Source organism: Pleurodeles waltl, chromosome 10 (genome assembly GCF_031143425.1).
Source record: "Pleurodeles waltl isolate 20211129_DDA chromosome 10, aPleWal1.hap1.20221129, whole genome shotgun sequence".
Taxonomy (NCBI): Eukaryota; Metazoa; Chordata; class Amphibia; order Caudata; family Salamandridae; genus Pleurodeles; species Pleurodeles waltl.
Genome location: NC_090449.1, coordinates 919,046,006 through 919,064,936, shown reverse-complemented (window position 1 = coordinate 919,064,936; position 18,931 = coordinate 919,046,006). Strand labels below are relative to the sequence as shown.

The 18,931-nt window shown below is 51.0% G+C and overlaps 1 protein-coding gene across 2 annotated transcripts in view; it reads left to right on the top strand.

Moving 5' to 3' along the window:
* Positions 1 to 18,931, top strand: part of ITGB8 (integrin subunit beta 8) — a 298,148-nt gene that overhangs the window by 95,413 nt on the left and 183,804 nt on the right. The window contains exon 3 of one of the 2 annotated variants that reach the window (XM_069211685.1): positions 16,048 to 16,222. The exons of the other annotated variant lie outside the window; for it this stretch is intronic. Within the exon in view, the coding sequence (XP_069067786.1) occupies positions 16,048 to 16,222 (175 nt within the window). The remainder of the gene's footprint in view (positions 1 to 16,047; positions 16,223 to 18,931) is intronic. 2 annotated transcript variants of the gene reach the window in all.

Below are 18,931 nucleotides of genomic sequence, written 5' to 3'. Positions count from 1 at the left end.
AGTTGCGAATTTAGAAAGTTTTGACCCTGAACTGGATACCGTGATAACTACTGATGCTAGCCATTAGGGGTTAGGTGCATTTTTATCACAGAAAGATAGAGATGGAAGGGAGAGGATAATATTGTTTGCTTCCAGATCATTATCACCTTCTGAGGAGAAGTACTCGGTTATCGAAAAGGAGGCTTTCGCATGTGCTTGGGCTTTGGAACACGTTCGTACATTTATTTGGGGTAAGAACATCACTATTCAATGTGATCACAAACCTTTGATTAAGCTACTTTCATCAGAAGGTAGTGTATTGGCTTCTGCGAGAATTTAGAGATTGTCCATGCGTATGAAAGATTTCATATACCGCATTGTGTATGTTCCTGGGAGAAACAATTTGATGGCAGATTGTTTATCAAGGTTGCCAGGCCCGTTAGAAAGTTGTGTGGATGATCCTTGGGAGGATTATAGCATTGCTCTAATACATGATGCTGGTAGTTCCTCTCTGGATAAGAAATCTTGGAGTAATGAGATGGATAAGGATCCTGAATTGAAAATGGCATGGAAGTTCATTTTGGAAGGTTGGCCTAGAAAGGACCAACTCACAGAGCTGAGTAAGCACTTTTGGGAGGTTAGACATGAACTGTCCGTAGAAGGAAGCGTCATCTTCATGGGGAATAAAATTATTCCACCGTGTGTTATGAGGGATGTTGTTTTGAGTTTGTGCCATGAAGGCCATTTTGGCATTGTTCGTACCAAATCAGTTGTTAAGGATTTATTTTGGTGGCCGGGAGTGGACTAAGTGGTGGAAAGGTTTGTAAGATCCTGTAAAGTGTGTTCATCATCGGACAAAAGCTTGTGTACCTTGAGACCACCCATGGAACAAGTTCTCTTGCCAAAACAACCTTGGGAGTGTGTCGCTGTAGGTTTGTTTGGTCCTGTAGGGGATGAACAAGAATATGTGAATGTTCTTATCGATCTATTTTCTAAATGGCCTGAAATCGGTATAATAGAAATAGCGGACACTGCTAATGTGCTAGAGTTTATGGACAAGGTATTTTTATCTGAAGGTATTCCAGCGATGTGATTGATAATGGTGTGCAATTTGTTTCAGATGCTGCTAGAATGTATTTTGAAAGAGTGGGAATTAAACACAAAACGATGTCCTTTTACAATCCCAGTGGCAATGGTACTATGGAGAGATTCAATAGGGTCATCAAAAATGTTATTCAAAGCTCTATGAGTAAATGCGATTGGCACACAGCTGTATTCAAAGCCATATGGGCGTACAGAACTACTGAAAATCCAACTACTGGATTGAGTCCTTTCGTCATAATGAGAGGTAGGAAACCCAGGGGTAAGCATAATCCTGTGTGGTTGTGTCATGTGGGTGTGGAGCATTGGTCTGTGGAATCGGTGAGGGATAACTTGGACAAAATGCAAGAAAAAAACAAGTTGTACTATGACCAATCTCATCTTGTGAAACCTGTAAAGATTGCTGTGGGTGATTGGGTACGGGTTAAGAAACCTTATAGAGTTAAGAAGAATGAAAGCCAATATTTTGAACCAGAACAAGTGATGGAAGTGTTGCATAATGCTGTTAGATTGAGTGATGGAAAAGTTTGGAATCTCAAACGCATTGCCTTAATTAACAATAAGGAGTATATTGTGCAGGAAGCTGTTGGTCTTAAGATTGAGAAAGGAAGATCTGATTGGTTAGAAGATGAGTTACAAGGTGTTAGGACTTCTGGAGAGGGTGATTGTTGTTTGCCCTCGTCCCAATATGGTTCCAACTATGATGAAGGTGGAAATTGTGTAACATGTGAAGGTAGCGATTCTGAATTTGATGTGGAAGATGCTATGCGTGTGGAGAAGAGGAAGGTGACATGTCCGGGTTGGCTGAAGGATTATGTGTTAGGACACATACTTGAAGGGTAATCCTTCATCTCTATATTTCAGGGAACTTCTTCATCTTTATATTCTAGCTTTGAATTGTTTTGTTTTTGTTCTTTATTTTGTTTATCATTTAGTTATTTATTTTAAGATAAGGAAAGGGGATGTGTTGTGTGTGTAAGCACATTCCTGGATGGAATGTATGGCTAGTGACGCGAGGGAGTTCCAATGTCCACGACGTTGGAATTCTCTTGGAGTTAGTTGAGCCAGGACGCACAGCTGTACAGACCTGTTCCCTTTCACTGTACTGGCGTTCTTAATAAAAGGAGAAATAGTACTTACCTCGGCTCCTTGGCTCCATCTCTCATTCGACGATCGCACCACTACATCCTCCCACCCTCCTACCACAGATGGCTCATCAGGAAATGCAGACTACGGCCCAGCTCCCTATGTGTCGCTGTCTAGTGTGAGGTGCAACCAGCCCAACTGTCAACCTGACCCAGACAGGGAATCCACAAACAGGCAGAGTCACAGAAATGGTATAAGCAAGAAAATGCTCATTTTCTAAAAGTGGCATTTTCAAACACACAATCTTAAAATCAACTTTACTAAAAGATGTATTTTTAAATTGTGAGCTCAGAGACCCCAAACTCCATGTGTCCATCCGCTCCCAAAAGGAATCTACACTTTAATCAGATTTAAAGGTAGCCCCCATGTTAACCTATTAGAGGGACAGGCCTTGCAACAGTGAAAAACAAATTTAGCAATATTTCACTGTCAAGACATATAAAACACATTACCAAATGTCTTACCTTAACCATACACTGCACCCTGCCCTTGGGGCTACCTAAGGCCTACCCTAGGGGTGCTTTACATGTAAGAAAAGGGAAGGTTTAGGTCTGGCAAGTGGGTATACTTGCCAAGTCGAATTTACAGTTAAAACTGCACACACAGACACTGCAGTGGGAGGTCTGAGACATGATTACAGAGCTACTTATGTGGGTGGCACAACCAGTGCTGCAGGCCCACTAGTAGCATTTGATTTACAGGCCCTGGCACCTCTAGTGCACTTTACTAGGGACTTACTAGTAAATCAAATATGCCAATCATGGATAGACCAATTACATACAATTTACACAGAGAGCATATGCAATTTAGCACTGGTTAGCAGTGGGAAAGTGCTTGGAGTTCAAAAGCCAACAGCAACAGGTCAGAAACAAACCATATAGTAAGAAAGTGGAATGAATCACGAATTCCCCCCCTAGACAAGTGTAGTGTGTGCAGAATAGCGGTGAGAGTCAGAATACAGTAAAGGTAAGTAAATTACCCACCCGAAGCCCAGAAAAGCAGGAGTAAAGTACTGCAAGTTTCCTTAGGACACACTACACCTTGTTTTTGGGATTGTGCAGCAGCCAACCAAGTCTGCAAAGAACAACTGCTGGATTATTGGACCTGAAGACATGCAAAGGAAGAGGACCAAGTCCAGAAGTCAAAAGAAGTTCCAGGAAGGACAGGAGCCCCTGCCAACTCAGGAGAGGGTGCAAAAGAAGAGTCCACGGTTAGTCAAAGACTGCAGAAATTCACCCTAGGAAGATGGAAGCGGGTTCCTGGATGATGCAAAAGATGTTGCACGGTGTGAAGATCGTTGCAGACGAGATTTCGTGTTGGAAGGCGCCAACAAGCCTTGGCTACGACAAAAGTGTTTTTTTGTCAAAATGGTGCTGGATGGACCCAGGAGGGACCTGGGGGCCTCAACTCTGTGTGAAGAGGAAGAGGGGGCTCTCAGCACTTTAGGGAGCCCTGAGGATGCCAGCCAGTACCCCCAATAGCTGCAGGATCTGGGTTCAAAGGAGGTGCAACACGTGGTTTATGCAGCACAACAAAAGAAGGTCCCTCTCTGCCGGAGAACAAGTCAGCGAGTTGAGCGTCACAGGGTGGAGTGCTGGGGACCTGGGCCAGGCTGTGCACAAAGGAATTTAGCAAAGAGTGCACAGAGGCCTCAGGAGGTGAAGAAGACACAGTACACAGGGGCACCGTAGTTCTCGGGGAAGGCAAGGTCTTACCTCTTCCAATTGCGTCAGCAGGACCTCAGGACAGTCTATGTCGATGATGTCCACCCTCTGTGTCCTTAGGAGCATGCTCATCATTGTGAGAGGAGTGCAAGGGTTCGGGTCGTCATCTTGAAAGGTGCCTGCTTGGAGCAGGGGAGTGACTCTGTCACTCCACGGGAGATTTCTTCGGTTCTTCTGGTGCAGGATGAAGACATGGAGTCCCCAGAGCATGCACACCATGGAAACTGTTGCAGTTGCTGACTTGGAGCTGAGGTTGCTGAAGAAAAGTGTCTCTTGTAGACACTTTGTTGCAGTTACAGCATTTAATTGGAGCAAACTGCGGTTGATCTGAGGTCAGAAGAGTCTGAAGTTGTTACAGAGGATTCCTGAATGAAACTTGCAAGCAGAATCCGAAGAGAACCCACAGGAGAGACCCTAAATAGCCCTAAGAAGGGTATTTGCTACCTTATCAGGTATGGACCTATCAGGAGGGGTCTCAGATGTCACCTGCTGGCACTGGCAACTCAGAGCCCTCCAGAGTGCCCCCACACCTTGCAAAGCAAGATGTCTGAAGTCTAGGACACATTGGAGGAGCTCTGGGCACCACCCCTGGGGTGGTGATGGACAGGTGAGTGGTCACTCTCCTTTCCTTTGTCCAGTTTCCCACCAGAGCAGGGGAGAAGGGGTCCCTGAACCAATGTAGACTGGTGTATACAAGGAGGACACCTCTGTGCCCTTCAAAGCATTTCCAGAGGCTCGGGGAGGCTACTCCTCCCCAGCCTGTAACACCTATTTCCAAAGGGAGAGGGTGTAACACCCTGCTCGCAGAGGAAATGCTTTGTTCTGCCTTCCTGGGAGTGGGCCGCCCAGACCCCAGGAGGGCAGTATCCTGTCTGAGGTGGCAGCAGCTGTAGCTGCAGTACAAGCCTCAGAGAGCTGGTTTGGCAGTACTGGAGCCCCCAGGATTCATGGAATTGGCTCCCCAATACCTGATTTGGAATGGGGGGACAATTCCACGATCTTAGACATGTTACATGGCCATGTTCAGAGTTACCATTGTGAAGCTATATATAGGTATTGACCTATATGCAGTGCACGCGTGTAATGGCGTCCCTGCACTCACAAAGTCTGGGGAAATTGTCCTGAACTATGTGCCCTCACACTTAGTCACTTTGCACCTAACCTTCAGCAAGGGAAGGTTAGAGATATAGGTGACTTATAAGTTACTTAAGTGCAGTGAAAATGGCTGTGAAATAGTGTGTGCACTATTTCACGTAGGCAGCAAGGGCAGTCCTGTGTAAGGGTTTGTCTGAGCTCCCTATGGGGGGCAAAAGAAATGCTGCAGCCCATATGGATCTCCTGAAACCCCAATGTCCTGGGTACCTAGTTACCATATGCTAGGGACTTGTAAGGGGGGTCCAGAGTGCCAATCGAAATTGGTAAATGAAGTCACTGGTCTACAGTGACACATTTTAAAGCAGAGAGAGCATAAGCACTTAGGTTCTGATTAGCAGAGCCTCAGTGACACAGTTAAACACTACACAGGCATACACTTTAGGCCACAAACTATGAGCACTGGGGCCCTGGCTAGCAGGATCCCAGTGAGACTGGCAAAACATACTGACGTATAGTTTTTTTTTTATCTATGAGCACTGGGGTCCTGGCTAGCAAGATCCCAGTAACACAGCAAAAACACACTGACACACACTCACAAACAGGCGAAAAGTAGGGGTCACCATGCTAGAAAGAGGCTACTTTCTCACACTTGTTATTTTGAACATTCTTCTAGTGTTTTTGACCTGTTTTTTTCATCTTAGAAATTTAGCTTGTTTCACTGTTGACACATTCTGACAGAAAATAACCCGCATTTAATAAACAATTGTGTTGCTCTTGGTGGAGGCTATATATGTGTATGGAGAATTACAATGGCAATAGCAGCAAATTATGGGGGTGATTCTAACCCTGGCGGTCGGTGATAAAGCGGCGGCCAACCCGCCAAGAGGCCGGTGGTCGAAAAAATGGAATTCTGACCCTGGCGGGAACCGCCAACACAGCCCGCCACATTAACACTCCGACTGCCGCGGCGGTGCAGACAAACAGCGTGGCGGTCACCGCCAACAGGCAGGCGGCAGACAATGTACCGCCCACAGTATCACAACTCACCAATCCACCACCTTTTCCGGGGCGGGAGCCCCGCCGATAAAAACACGGCGGAAACAGACTACGAACGGGAAAACGCACACCAAAACACACTCCACGAGGAAGGAGGACAGCATGGAACCCGAATTAAACATCCTACCTGCTCTCGTCTACCTTCTCATCTACCACAAGTACGAACGCCGGCGCAGACGACAACGGTGAGTACTGCACCTACGACACACGGGAGGGGGGAGGAGTGAAGCTTACGGCACACACATATGCGACCCCCACACCCCCAAACTATGTACACACTAATGCAGAGCAACAATGCACAGTGACACCACCCAAACCCCCCTGAAAAATGCAAAGACATAATTAAATTGGGACGAAAAATGTATATAAAAAATAGACTCTGATATGGAGCGGTCAACTATGCAAAATATCCATAACAAAATGATACTATATACACTGCCATGGAGAACCGAGGCAATTAGTCCTGTACATCAAAGTTAAATGGAACAGTCCGTGGGCTACAGTGTAGCGACACAAGGGCAAAGCCCACACAGGAGACCTGAGTCCTTTGGAGAGAACACTGCAGGGGCATCTGATGAAAAAACTACAGGCACCTCAGGGGGAAGGGAAGGGGGAGGCACCACAGCCACGAGTCCACGACGCCAGATCCACGAAGGGGCCACCATGCCCATTGATGTATCCTGGGGAGTGCAAAGCCACAGTCTCTCAAGTCTCTACAGTGGGTGGGTTGCCCACTTTACCATCCTGGGGAGTGCAAAGCCACAGTCTCTCAAGTCTCTACAGTGGGTGGGTTGCCCACTGTACCATCCTGGGGAGTGCAAAGCCACAGTCTCTCAAGTCTCTACAGTGGGTGGGTTGCCCACTGTACCATCCTGGGGAGTGCAAAGCCACAGTCTCTCAAGTCTCTACAGTGGGTGGGTTGCCCACTTTACCATCCTGGGGAGTGCAAAGCCACAGTCTCTCAAGTCTCTACAGTGGGTGGGTTGCCCACTGTACCATCCTGGGGAGTGCAAAGCCACAGTCCATCTGGTGGATGACAGTCTCCACTGCTCAAGGAGGAGGCATGGTGGGCACAGTGAACCATAAACAGTGCTTGACAGGAAGGGCCCAGCGGAGCGGTGCTTGAGACGGCGGTGCCCAGCGGAGCGGTGCATGAGACGGCGGTGCCCAGCGGAGCGGTGCTTGAGACGGCGGTGCCCAGCGGAGCGGTGCTTGACAGGAAGGGCCCAGCGGAGCGGTGCTTGACAGGAAGACCCAGCGGAGCGGTGCTTGAGATGAAGGGCCCAGCGGAGCGGTGCTTGACAGGAAGGGCCCAGCGGAGCGGTGCTTGAGATGAAGGGCCCAGCGGAGCGGAGCTTGAGACGGCGGTGCCCAGCGGAGCGGTGCATGAGACGGCGGTGCCCAGTGGAGCGGTGCTTGAGATGAAGGGCCCAGCGGAGGGGTGCTTGAGATGAAGGGCCCAGCGGAGCAGTGCTTGAGACGGCGGGGCCCAGCGGAGCGGTGCTTGAGATGAAGGGCCCAGCGGGGCGGTGCTTGAGATGAAGGGCCCAGCGGAGCGGTGCTTGAGACGGCGGGGCCCAGCGGAGCGGTGCTTGAGATGAAGGGCCCAGCGGAGCGGTGCTTGACAGGAAGGGCCCAGCGGAGCGGTGCTTGAGATGAAGGGCCCAGCGGAGCGGTGCTTGAGACAGCGGTGCCCAGCGGAGCGGTGCATGAGACGGCGGTGCCCAGCGGAGCGGTGCTTGAGATGAAGGGCCCAGCGGAGGGGTGCTTGAGATGAAGGGCCCAGCGGAGCGGTGCTTGAGACGGCGGGGCCCAGCGGAGCGGTGCTTGAGATGAAGGGCCCAGCGGAGCGGTGCTTGACAGGAAGGGCCCAGTGGAGCGGTGCTTGAGATGAAGGGCCCAGCGGAGCGGTGCTTGAGACGGCGGTGCCCAGCGGAGCGGTGCATGAGACGGCGGTGCCCAGCGGAGCGGTGCTTGAGATGAAGGGCCCAGCGGAGGGGTGCTTGAGATGAAGGGCCCAGCGGAGCGGTGCTTGAGACGGCGGGGCCCAGCGGAGCGGTGCTTGAGATGAAGGGCCCAGCGGAGCGGTGCTTGAGATGAAGGGCCCAGCGGAGCGGTGCTTGAGACGGCGGTGCCCAGCGGAGCGGTGCATGAGACGGCGGTGCCCAGCGGAACGGTGCATGAGACGGCGGTGCCCAGCGGAGCGGTGCTTGAGATGAAGGGCCCAGCGGAGGGGTGCTTGAGATGAAGGGCCCAGCGGAGCGGTCCTCTTCTGCACGGCGGGCCCTGTTCAGCGGTGCTCTTCTGCACGGCGGGCCCTGTTCAGTGGTGCCTATCTTCACGGCGGTGCCCTGTTCAGCGGTGCTCTTCTGCACGGCGGGCCCTGTTCAGCGGTGCCTATCTTCACGGCGGGGCCCAGCGGAGCGGTCCTCTTCTGCACAGCGGGCCCTGTTCAGCGGTGCTCTTCTGCACGGCGGGCCCTGTTCAGCGGTGCTCTTCTGCACGGCGGGCCCTGTTCAGCGGTGCCTATCTTCACGGCGGGGCCCAGCGGAGCGGTCCTCTTCTGCACGGCGGGCCCTGTTCAGCGGTGCTCTTCTGCACGGCGGGCCCTGTTCAGCGGTGCTCTTCTGCACGGCGGGCCCTGTTCAGCGGTGCACATCCAGTAGGTCAAGGGAGCCAGACCTGGCCTGGACTCCCTGCTCAGTCGCCCTCCGACCGTGATGTTTCTGGACCCTTCGGGGACGGAGTCCTGGGCCCTTTGGTGTCCTCCTTTCCAGCTGGGATGTGGCATGTGGGGCCCACCTGCTCCGCGCTCCTGCTGCCTGACTTCTCCGCCCTGCTGCCCTTACGCTCCTTAGATGGGGCTCTCGGGCCCTTGCCTCCCCTAGATGTTGTGGCTGGTGAAGTGGGCGAACTTTGCTCCTTGGGGGCAGCCGTGTCAGTCCTCGCACGGCGGCCCTTGTGTTTCCTGGTCCTCTTGCCGGGGGGGGGGCTGGATGTGTCCTTGCTGCTGATTGAGGTGTCACTGCTGGCAAAGGGTGGACTCCAGAATCCATGCACAACAGTGACACCCGAAGCTGGGCTGGTGGTGGCTGTGGTGCTCTTGGGACTCTTTGCAGATGGAGGGGGTAGGTTATCGGAGGGAAAGAGGTCAAGATTAGCCAGGAAAAGTTTTTTAGGGCCAAGGTAAAGGGTAGGAGAAGTGGTGATGGGAGTGGAGGAAGAGGATGTGGTTGTAGGAGAGTCAGGTGTGCTGTCATTGGGTGAAGGTGCTGGTGCTGTAGGCTGTCGTGAGGTGGATGTCTGTTGGGTGGGTGGCTGCCTGCGTTTGTGTGTCTTGGAAGAGGGGGTGACAGACACAGTGGGAGAGGACACAGGGGACGTGTAAATGGCAGTGGGGGTGGTGACTGCATGTGTGCGGACTGTACAGGAGGGTGTGGTGGTGATGGAAGCACTGGCTGATGTTGGTGTGCATGCAGGTGTGAGTGTAGACGTCACAGGGAGGGAGGAGGGAGACGAGGAGGAGGGGGACACAGGGGTGTCAGTGACTGTTGGAATGTCTGCATCTGGGTGTTGCTTGGGTGAGTGTTTGTGGGATCTGTGGTGCTTGTGTCTGGATGAGCTGCCCTTGGGTGTTGAGGTGTGTGCAGGCTGGTCAGATGGTGTGGATGGGATAGGCTGAGGAACAGGAGACAGAGACAGGCTGGAGGCAGTCAGAAGAGGGAGGCTGGAAACAGGGACAATGGCTGCCGTCAGTGCTGAGGCCAGAGCAGTGAACGATCGTTGATGGGCAGCCTGACCCGAATGAATGCCCTCCAGGTAGGCATTGCTCCGATGCACCTCCCTTTCTACCCCCTGGATGGCATTCAAAAGGGTAGTCTGCCCAACAATGAGCGTCCTCACAAGGTCAATGAGCTCTGCACTGAGGGCAGCAGGGGTGACAGGGGCAGGGGCTGAGGTGCCTGGGGCGAAGGAGACGCCCGCCTTCCTGGGCGAGCGGGCACGGAGCGTAGGCTGAGGGGCTGCAGGGAGGGCGGGGCTGGTGCGCTGGGTGGCGGCTGTACCTGTAGAGGCGGGGGGCACGGATGTTGCCGCCACCGCTAGGGAGAACCCATCCGAGGACGTGTCTGTGTCGCTGCTCTCACCACTGGTCCCCGTTGTGGTGCTCCCCTCGCCCTCCGGATCACTGGTGCCCTCGGTGTCTGTTCCTGGGCCCACCGGGGCCTTGTGACTTGCAGCTCCCTCGTGCTCCGATGCCAAATCTCCTCCGCCTGATGATGCTAATGCACACATGCACAAGAAGATGAATAAGAAGGGTGGGGGGAGAAAAAAGAAGACCAGGTTGAGTGCATGCAATGTCAACACCGTTGGCGGAGAGGACAGACACAGGAGCCTCATGCACTAAGCCGCGCATTCGGGGTACACTACTCAGTACTTCTGACTAAGACAACAGGTCAAGAGACGACAAACGCGCACATGTGTGAGGCTGGACCATCAATAGCTGTACCTGTCACCCTACAGAGGTGGGGGCCGGGAGCACAGGGCCATGCCTAAGGTAGAGGACTACACAACAGAAAGCGCCCTGGCCTAATGTCACCCACAACCCTCCTCCCCCACCCAGACGCCTCCACTGCGCAGAAAGATAGCAGAATGTGCTGATACTCACCCCCTTGTGTCTGCTGTGATGCTCTCAAGCGCTCATCCAAATCAGGGTAGGCCACCGCCAGGATCCGGGACATCAGGGGGGTCAGGGTACGACTGGCACCCCTCCTAGGTTGGGAGGCCATCCCCAGCAGTGACTCGGCGGTCTTCCTGGTTCCGCGGCGGATGTCCTCCCACCTCTTGCGGCAGTGGGTGCCCCGTCTGACGTGGACCCCCAGGGCCCGGACTTCCTTGGCGATGGCACGCCAAATCTCGACTTTCTGATGGGCGCTGACCTATGTAACATGTACAGGGTGGGAAGGAAACATTCATCAACTTAGTGCATGTTAGATGTGATTGGCCCCCCTCCCCAACCTTGCCATATGGCACATGCTCTCATCTGTCGTGCGTTGCACTCCTCATTCGCCCCCCACCCCACCAACTTACATCCACCCCACTCCACACAGGCATCGCCCATTCCATGTGCACCCGGTGTACTTACCTGTTGGTCTGGAGGACCGTAGAGTAACGCATACTGGGGGAGGACCCCATCCACGAGCTTCTCCAACTCTTCAGACGTGAAGGCAGGGGCCCTTTCCCCAGTCGCAGCAGCCATTGTCACTTCCAGACCGAGGTCACAGCAGCACTTGCAGTATAGGTCCTCTCCTGTGGATGATCAGGTCTTGAGTGATTAGGCAGATAGAAAATGGCGGTCACGCCCGCGGCGGTACGTACCGCGGCGGTGCGTACCGCTACCGCCGGCGCACCTCGTCATTGGCTCCTGAAACCCATAGGTTTCAATGTTAACCAATGCGGCTCCGTGTAGCGGTCTTCGACCGCCTACCGCCACGGTGTGCTCCGCCAGCGCATTGACCTCACATCCCATTGTCCCACTTCACATGTCAGGCAGCCGCCATTTCAAGGGCCCACATGGCATAATTTCTACTGCGACACACAGGCCTAGGCCTTGCATTGCCACACATACACGCCTTTCAAAACATTGATAACCGTGTGCTATGCAAGCTGTGGTGAACGTACCAGTGATTAGCTTGACTCTGTGCTCCATGTTGTCATTCCTAGGCACCGTCCGCTGGGACTTGCGAGGAGAAGGATGAATCCTCGCGTGTACCGACCTCTGGTGGACCTGTCGACAATGGAAGAACGCCACATCATACTACGATACCGACTTGACCGTGCCACTATCCATTAACTGTGTGCCCAGCTGGAGCCAGCCCTGATGTCCCCCATCCGCCAACCCACAGGAATTCCCCCTCTGGTGCAGGTTCTGTCAGTCCTCCATTTTCTTGCAAGTGGCTCATTCCAGACAACAGTGGCCATGTCATCTGGAATGTCTCAGCCTATGTTTTCAAAAGTTTTGTCTAGAGTGTTGTCTGCCCTGACGAAACACATGCGGAGTTACATTATATTCCCTGAGGAGGTTGATTTGGCCACTGTGAAGGGTGATTTTTATGCCCTTGGACATATTCCCAACATCATTGGTGCCATTGATGGGACCCATGTAGCCTTAGTCCCCCCAAAAGACGATGAGCAGGTGTACAGAAACAGGAAAAGTTACCATTCTATGAACGTCCAGGTGGTCTGTTTGGCTGACCAATACATCTCCCATGTGAATGCCATGTTCCCTGGTTCAGTGCATGACGCGTATGTGATGAGTAATAGCAGCATCCCTTATGTGATGGAACAGCTACAGAGACAACGTGTGTGGCTAATAGGTGACTCTGGTTACCCCAACCTGCCTTGGCTATTGACCCGAGTGAGGAATCCCCGGACCAGGGCTGAGGAACGGTACAATGAGGCCCATGGGCGAACTAGGAGGATCATAGAAAGGACCTTTGGCCTCCTGAAGGCCAGGTTTAGGTGCCTGCATATGACAGGGGGATCCCTGATGTACTCACCAAAGAAGGTGTGCCAGATCATCGTGGCCTGCTGTATGCTTCACAATCTGGCATTGCGACGTCAGGTGCCTTTCCTGCAGGAGGATGGTCCAGATGGTGGTGTTGAAGCAGCTGTGGAGCCTGCGGAGAGTGAAGAGGAGGAAGACTCAGAGGACGACACGGACAACAGGGACAGAGTTATCCAACAGTATTTTCAGTAGCACACAGGTAAGAATCACCCACGCCATTTTACTTTTTCTGAAAGCCTCCTGCTTCTCAACTTTGTCTATGACCCCCCAGTTCTTTTAAACTGATATTTGATTTTCCCTTCCCTTTTCAGTGCTGTATGACCCACTGCGTGACTTCTGCTTGGTTAACCCATGGACTAATGCTTATTGATCTCGGTATGTGTTCAGCACAAAGTTAACAGAACATAATTGATCGGTAATGTGTTATACATTTGTAAATAATACAGCCTGACTCCTGTTTGATTTCAGTGCATTGAGTGATTTATTTTTTGTGCTAGATAATGGTACATGATATAAACACGGTGATGGGTGGGGGTGGAGTAATGGCCATGGCAGAGTCCAGTTCTCAGTCTCACAGGTGCATTGTCCATATGCCTGTGGAAGGATGGAGCAGGGGCAGTTCAAGGTTGGACAGGGTGGCAATGTGGGACAGTGGGATGACTTCAGGGGGTATCTCATGCTGGCGGGGGTCTTGACATCCTACTCTGTCGATTTTTTTGATCTCAGGCTCCTCTTGCGTGGTGGTTGTTCTTCAGCAGGAGGTGGGGTTCTGGTGGCCTGTCGTTGTGGTGGGGCCTCCTGTCCACTAGCGCCGGCGGAGGTGGTAGGCTGTTCCTGGTCCGGGCTAGTGACAGGGGCCCTGTGTGGTGCCACATGGTCCCGCAACGTGTCTTCTATCCGGTTGAGGGCCTGGACTATGCTCCCCATAGCGGTAGAGATGTTGGTGAGTTGATTGGTGAACCCCATGTAGCGTTCCTCCTGCTGTGCCTGGATCTCCTGGAACCTGGCCAGTACCGTCGCCATCGTCTCTTGGGAGTGGTGGTAGGCTGCCATGATGGTGGTGAGGGCCTCTTGGAGAGTGGGTTCCCTGGGCCTCTCCTCCCCCCCCGTCGCACAGCAGCCCTCCGAGTTGCCCTGTTTCCCCCGGCCTCTGTCCCCTGGACGGTGTGCCCACTACCACTGCCCCCAGGTCCCTGTTGTTGTTGGGGTGGTGGGTTAGCCTGGGTGCCCTGTAGTGGCAGACACACCGCTGATTGACCTGTCCTAGAGACAGAGGCATGGGCCCGCTGGGTGGGAGCTGTGCTGTTGGTCCCAGAGGGGGTTGGGTCTGCTGTGGCCTGTGTGTGGGGAACCGACTGTCCAGAGGTCCCCGATGGTCCGGGCTGGTCATCAGGTTCCAGGTCGACAGAGCTGCTGTCATCACTGGGGGCCTCTTCCGGGGGGGGGGATGGACATTTCTGGACCCTCCTGGCCGGTGTGTTGGCGTTCAGGTCCTGTATGGGGTAAGAGAGTATGGTTATTGTTTCTGTGTGTGCTATTGCGTGCCATTTATGGGTGCCCTTGTCCCCCAGTGCTGTCATTCCCTTGGGGGAGGTGTTGTGGGGGTGTTTTGGGGGGGGTATGTGCAGTGGTCATGCTTAGGTGATGGGTGTCCATAGTTTGTGGTGGCATGCAGGGGTTGGTGTTGGGTGGGTTGTGCTGGAGAGACATTCTCAGGGAGGATGTGTGATGGGGGGTTGGGGGTGAGGGTGGTGGTGGGGGTTAGCATGCTGGGGGGATGAAGTAGTTGAGATTGTACTTACCAGAGTCCATTCCTCTGTGTACTCCAGCAAGGCCATCAGGATGCAGGATGTTTAGTACCTCTTGCTCCCATGCTGTGAATTCAGGTGGAGTGGGTGGGGGTCCCCCGCCAGTCTTCTGCACTGCGATGTTGTGTCGCGAGACCATCGAGCGCACCTTTCCCCTTAAGTCGTTCCAGCGTTTGCGGATGTCGTCTCGATTTCTGGGATGCTGTCCCACCGCGTTGACCCTGTCCACGATCCGCTGCCATAGCTCCGCCTTCCTGGCTATAGTGGTGTGCTGCACCTGTGAGCCGAAGAGCTGGGGTTCAACTCTTATGATTTCCTCCACCATGACCCGGAGTTCTTGGTCCGAAAAGCGTGGGTGCCTTTGGGGTGCCATGGGGTGGTGTGGATGAGGTGTGGGGTGGTGTATATGGTGATGAGTGTGTTGGTGTGTGGTGCTTTGTGCTTCTATGTGGTGTGTGTGATGGTGTAGTGTGCCTCTGTGTGATGTAGCTCTCTATTCTGTGATGTGTCTCTCTCTCCTTCGTCTCTGATCTTCGGTCGTAGGGGTTTGTGGGTGATGTGGGTGTGTGTTTTATAGTTGTTTGGATGTGTGGGAGTGTTGTTGGTATGTGTGTCAGGTGTGTGTATTTCAAATTGTCCAATGTGGCAGTGTTTTGGAGCTGTGTGTGTATTTTGAGCGCGGCGGTGTATACCGCCAATGGAATACCGCGGTTGAAAGACCGCCGCGTGGATTCGTGGGTCAGAATGGCATGGGCGTGTTTGTGTTGGCGTGGCGGTGGAGGTTTGGTCATCTCCAGTTTTCCGCGGCCCGCTGATGAGGCGGCCTTCCTTGGATGTCGGGTTTTTGGCGGATTCACAGTTGGTGGTCAGAATGACCGTGGCGGTTTACCGCGGCCGCGGCGGTAGTATGGCGGAGTTCTGACCGGCGGTATAGGCCTTTTACCGCCGAGGTCAGAATGACCCCCTATATGTTTTTGTTATGAACTTCAAGAGCACAATTTACAGTTCATTTTTCTTCACATTTTTCTGCATTACGTGTCTATACGTTGAGAGGCAGGATAATTGCAAGTGGTGGAGTGTTTGTCCTTATCTATAGCACATAGCTATGCTGTTAGCATTCTTCTGCTTCGCATACTTAAAAACTATCAGCAATACAAGCGTGCCTCCTTGTGTTGCATATCATGCTCCACCACTGCCATATGACTAAAGCATATCCCTGATCCACATTCTTATGACACATTATCTCCACGATGGGTCCAACAATTTAACACTCTTCCCATTTATAAATGTAAGCTCCTGCATGCCCTTCATAGATTCGTGAACAGTGAGTGGTTCAGGTCGTTATTGGTGGGAGCAATATGGATTGTGAATAAGGTGACAATGACGAAAGAGATCACAACATTTTTTAAAGGAAACTGAATACCACTGCAATATGAAAATGCGTGAATACCAATAGTTATGTTGTATTATGAGAAATTATACCAGTGTTTTACTTAATTGCAAACACCTTTTGAAGAAAAGTTTTCTCTCTTTATTTGATATTTTTAATTCTACTTTTACTTCTTTTTGTCAGGATTTTGTGTTGAATTCTACAAAACATGAACGGTGTGACACTATTAGCAATTTACTTACCAAAGGCTGTAGATCAGACCTGATAGAAAACCCAACAGTCCTTATAACATTTCCCCAGCACCAAGACACGAATACGCAAGTGACCCCAAAGGAAGTTTCAGTCCAGCTACGACCAGGTTTGTTTTTCCAAATATATTCTTTCTTGTGATTGCAAAACTGTACTCATTCCCTAAAATTCTATCTCCTCTATTGTCAACGTGCGTTGTTATTGCAGATATAACTGAACAATATATCTAATGAGTTCGAAATACTGCATGTTTTTTTTTAAATTTAAAAATCCCAAAATGGTGGCAGCATTAACAAAAAAGGTGTTTGTGGGTCACTTAAACTGTTCCAGCTTCTGAACAATGATCAGTAAATACTCGTCCTGAAAAGTCGTGTCAGTTGTGCAACCGGTGCAATAGCCCCAAGCTGGGAAGGGATCAAATAAATCCCTGAATAGCCTGTGGGGCCACAGAAGGCATTTACCGATGCTGAGCTCATAACCCACTGCAGGAATCAGACAGACCCTCAAAGTACAGACAAGTTGGAGTGCCACTGACAGATAAAGCCTGCTGTTTGGCCTCAGTTTTTTCTGCTGAGTGTGCTTCTATGTGAATGCATACTAGGAGCCAAGTAGTCAGTATTCATTCCTCTTGGGCCTGGCTGCCAGCAATGAAAAATCCTGCGTGCTGGATGGCCCTTTTCCACTTGACAAGAGAGTGATGGGTGGAGCTCAGCTGCACAGGCCAACAAGAGAAGAACCAAGCTACCCTTTAGTAAAGGAAACTATGAAATAATATGTTTCATTGGAGATCTAGATATCCTTGCCGCTCTGAAGTGGAATGTGATGCAGCTCTTAGTGATTGTTCAATGAATTCGGAATTGTGATCTCAACATTTTCAACATTCTGCCTTACGAATACATCTTTACAATATGCGGCATTATAATGGAGTCTTCCTTGTCTGCTTTTCCTATGTGACTGAAGTAAACATTGTGAATTTGCTAAACTATCTATACAATATGTAAATATTTTTGTGAGTTCCTCATTTAGCTGTGCTTTAGCCATAATGCTTTTTCCTGGGCAAATGTAATGATAAATTAGGAGTGCGTTTCTGACATTGGAAAATTTGCTTGGAATGACTGTTGGGCCTCATAAATTAACCCGAGACAGGGCCAGTACCTGCGCGAAGTCCATAGAAATAAGGTCAAACCAGGTGAGGGACGCATTCGCGATTACAACACTAATTGTTAACAGTGATACAGCAAGGGTGTCATGGTCCCTAAAGCAATCCCGGGAGATGTGGCCTCCCACCGGCCGGGTCGGTATTAAAAGGTAGCCATAATTCGGATGCAGTGTGCCTTTTACATTCCGTGGCACTAGTACCACTGCATCTGTTGTGCTACGTCCGTACTTACAGATCTTTGAATTCCTCTTTAAATTGTATTTCCCTTCTTCTTCCTCACTTCTGGTATTGACCTTGCCTTTCCCTTCTTTCCTTTGACTTGACATTCCCTTCTCCTTGTCTTTGACCTGTCTTTCCCTTCTTCTTCCTCGCCCTTTGCTGTTCCACTAGGTCTCTCTCTTTCCCTTCTCTTACTTGCCCTTGTCGGTGTCCTCCCTTTCTTACCTTTTCTTCTCTTTTCCTTACTCGCGCTTGCCTTTCCTCTTTTCTTTCTAGCTTTTCTGTCTCCTCCTTCTCCTTCACCACTCAGCTCTTTACTAAGTCCTAACCTTGTCTGCTCCAACTTGTTTAAATTCCTTATCTACTTCCTCCCTTTTCCTTGTTCGTTCACATCTATATCTTGTATTTGACTCTTGGCTTCATATTCTTTATCTAATTTTCCCAATCTTTAATCTTTTCGTCTCTCCATTTTCTCACCCTTCCTTCCTTCCTTCCTTACCATTTGTCTCCTTTTTCCTCCTTTTTTCAATCTCATTTATACGTGGCCTCTCATCCCTATCACCTCCCTGTCCTCCTTTGCTCTCCATCGGAACTCACTCTTTCCTTTCATCTCATTTCTTTTTCAAATTAGGAGCCAGGGTGTTCAAAAACTAAGGTATTTAGTTAAATTCACTGCCCGGTACATGACTGTGCTTCAAAGCAGGTTCTCCAGCAGGGAATCCTCATAGAATGCCAGGGGTACCCTGCAGATAAACACCACACATTGGATTCCCTTCTGTGGATGTTGCTTTCAACAGCACTGTCAGGGACACAACAATGCAATTACAACATTACTGATACCAACAAAGTAACAGTGCCCCGTCCCTCATACACAACAATGTAGCTGATTCTGATCTCTCCTAGTGAAATCTATTCCACTGAGAAAGTGGGAGGTGCTCTATAGCCCCTCTCTCTAAAGCTTTGATTGGGACCTGCACTAGAACTATTTGTGGTGCCCCTTTAGTCACACCCTGTCCCACAGAGAGTATCTTAGCAGCACCCGGGGAGTGGAGGAGCAAGTGTGTCATAGTCCCTAATGTACCCTTGGAGAAAGGCCTCCTTCCAGTCGAGTATTAGCTACGGCCCTGCTTATAGGGTCACTAAATAACTCATTCTACTTGTCTTTCCTCCCTCTTCCCTATTTCCATTTGCCCCTCTTCTACTCTTGCAATTTCACCTTCTTCCCTGCCTGTCCACCTCACTTGGTCTTTCTTCCCTACTCTTCCTTGAATATCGTCTGTGTTCCTTTTTCCTCTAATCTATTTGCTTCTCTTTATCTTCCCCTTTTCAGCTTTCCTCCTTTGATGTCTTCACCACTTCTCCTTCACCATCTCTGCTCTCTCTTATGTGTGTGTCCTAACCTCTCACCCCAAATTCTCTTTAAACCCTTTAGTCTACGTC